The 1,796-nt window shown below is 38.2% G+C and overlaps 1 protein-coding gene across 1 annotated transcript; it reads left to right on the top strand.

Moving 5' to 3' along the window:
- Window positions 1–508: 508 nt before the first annotated feature.
- GPR33 (G protein-coupled receptor 33) lies at window positions 509–1,531 on the top strand (the record flags this gene model as incomplete). The annotated part of the gene is made up of 1 exon (XM_082648852.1): window positions 509–1,531. The coding sequence occupies one exon, from the start codon at window positions 509–511 to the stop codon at window positions 1,529–1,531; it is 1,023 nt and encodes a 340-aa protein (XP_082504978.1).
- Window positions 1,532–1,796: the final 265 nt, after the last annotated feature.

Below are 1,796 nucleotides of genomic sequence, written 5' to 3' on the forward strand. Positions count from 1 at the left end.
GGGTTTTTTTGGCTGAGCCAAGGTGGCACATGGGATCTTTTTTACCCGTGTCCCCTGCATCGGCAGGTGGACTCTCAACCACTGCACCACCAGGGAAGTCCCACAAGGGATCTTAATTACCCGACCTGGGATAAAACTCGTGCCCCATGCAGTGGAAGAGTGTAGTCCTAACCACTGGATTGCCAGAGAATTCCCTAAATAGGATATTTTTAGCTGCCTAAATTAATTACTTAACGAAGTGAGAATATTCCAAACTTATTTCTATTTCACATTAATTTCATTGCATCTGTAGTATTTCTATTTTTGATGCCCAAATTAATCTGATCTTAATTCCTCACACAAAATAAAAGAAAAATATCTGATTTGCATTATTGTAAAAATATTGTTTGTCATTTTAAAAATATTGTCATTTTGACTATGAATATGCAAAAATTACTATATTAATTTCTATATTTAACCATTTCTTTTGCTTCTTTTTTGTTGTTATTTTCAGTTTCTCATTCCAATTATGGATCTGATCAACTCCAATGATTACCTGCTCAATGTCTCTACTTCAATAAGAAACAGCATTCACATTCCAACATCTGCCTCAAAAGTGATTGTTGCACTTCTTTTGTTCACATCATTTATAATTGGCACTATCACCAACGGTTTCTACCTATGGGTGCTAAAATTCAAAATGAAAAAGACCGTTAATACTCTCTTATATTTTCATCTCATTCTCTCTTATTTTATTTCAACATTATTTTTGCCATTTCTGGCCATCTCCTACCTTCAGGAAAATCACTGGAGCTTTGGAATGGCCACATGCAAGGTCTTCAATAGCATTTTGTCTGCAGGGATGTTTGCCTCTGTTTTCTTCCTCTCAGCCATCAGCATTGATCGTTATCTTCTCGCTCTTCACCCGGTGTGGTCACAGCTGCACCGAACCCCACGCTGGGTTTCCAGCATCATCTTGGGAGTCTGGATATTTGCCACTGCCCTCAGCATGCCCTATGTGGTTTTCAGGGAGGTACATCATGACCATAAAGGAAGAGTGACCTGCCAGAATAACTATGCTGTGTCTACTAACTGGGAAGGCAAAAAGATGCAAACGTTAAGAAAATGGATTCATGTAGCCTGTTTCAGCAGCCGCTTCTTGCTGGGCTTCCTTCTGCCTTTCCTCATCATCACCTTTTGTTATGAAAGAGTAGCCAAAAAGATGAAAGAGAGGAGCCTCTTCAAATCCAACAAGCCCTTCAAAGTCATGATGACTGCCGTTATCTCTTTCTTTGTGTGTTGGATGCCCTACCATGTATACCAAGGTTTAATTCTCACTAAGGACAGATCACTACTTTTCCAGTTGACTCTGATACTCACAGTGATAACCACTTCTTTCAATACTGTCTTTTCTCCCACACTCTACCTATTTACTGGGGAGAACTTCAGAAAGGTTTTCAAGAAGTCTGTTCTTGCTCTTTTTGAGTCAACATTCAGTGAAGATTCTTCGGGAGAAAGGACGCAAAACCTAAATTCAGAAGCCGATATTTAAATTCTGGATCCCAGAGAAAAGAATGGATTCTTAGTCAATGATATCACCAGAGACAGACCCTCAACTCTTGTATAATATAGTCCCTATATTAGAGAGACACCTGGGCTGTATTATAGTTAGATCTATGAATATTATAAGGGCTGTAAAATGTGATGGGTGATGTTGCAAATGTGATTTTTTTTTTTTTACTTTCGTTGTGGTAAAATATATATAACACCATTTTTCATTGTACATTTTAGTGGCATGACCTAAATTCACAATATTT

This window comes from Grampus griseus (genome assembly GCF_964374135.1).
Source record: "Grampus griseus genome assembly, chromosome: 2".
Lineage (NCBI taxonomy): Eukaryota > Metazoa > Chordata > Mammalia > Artiodactyla > Delphinidae > Grampus > Grampus griseus.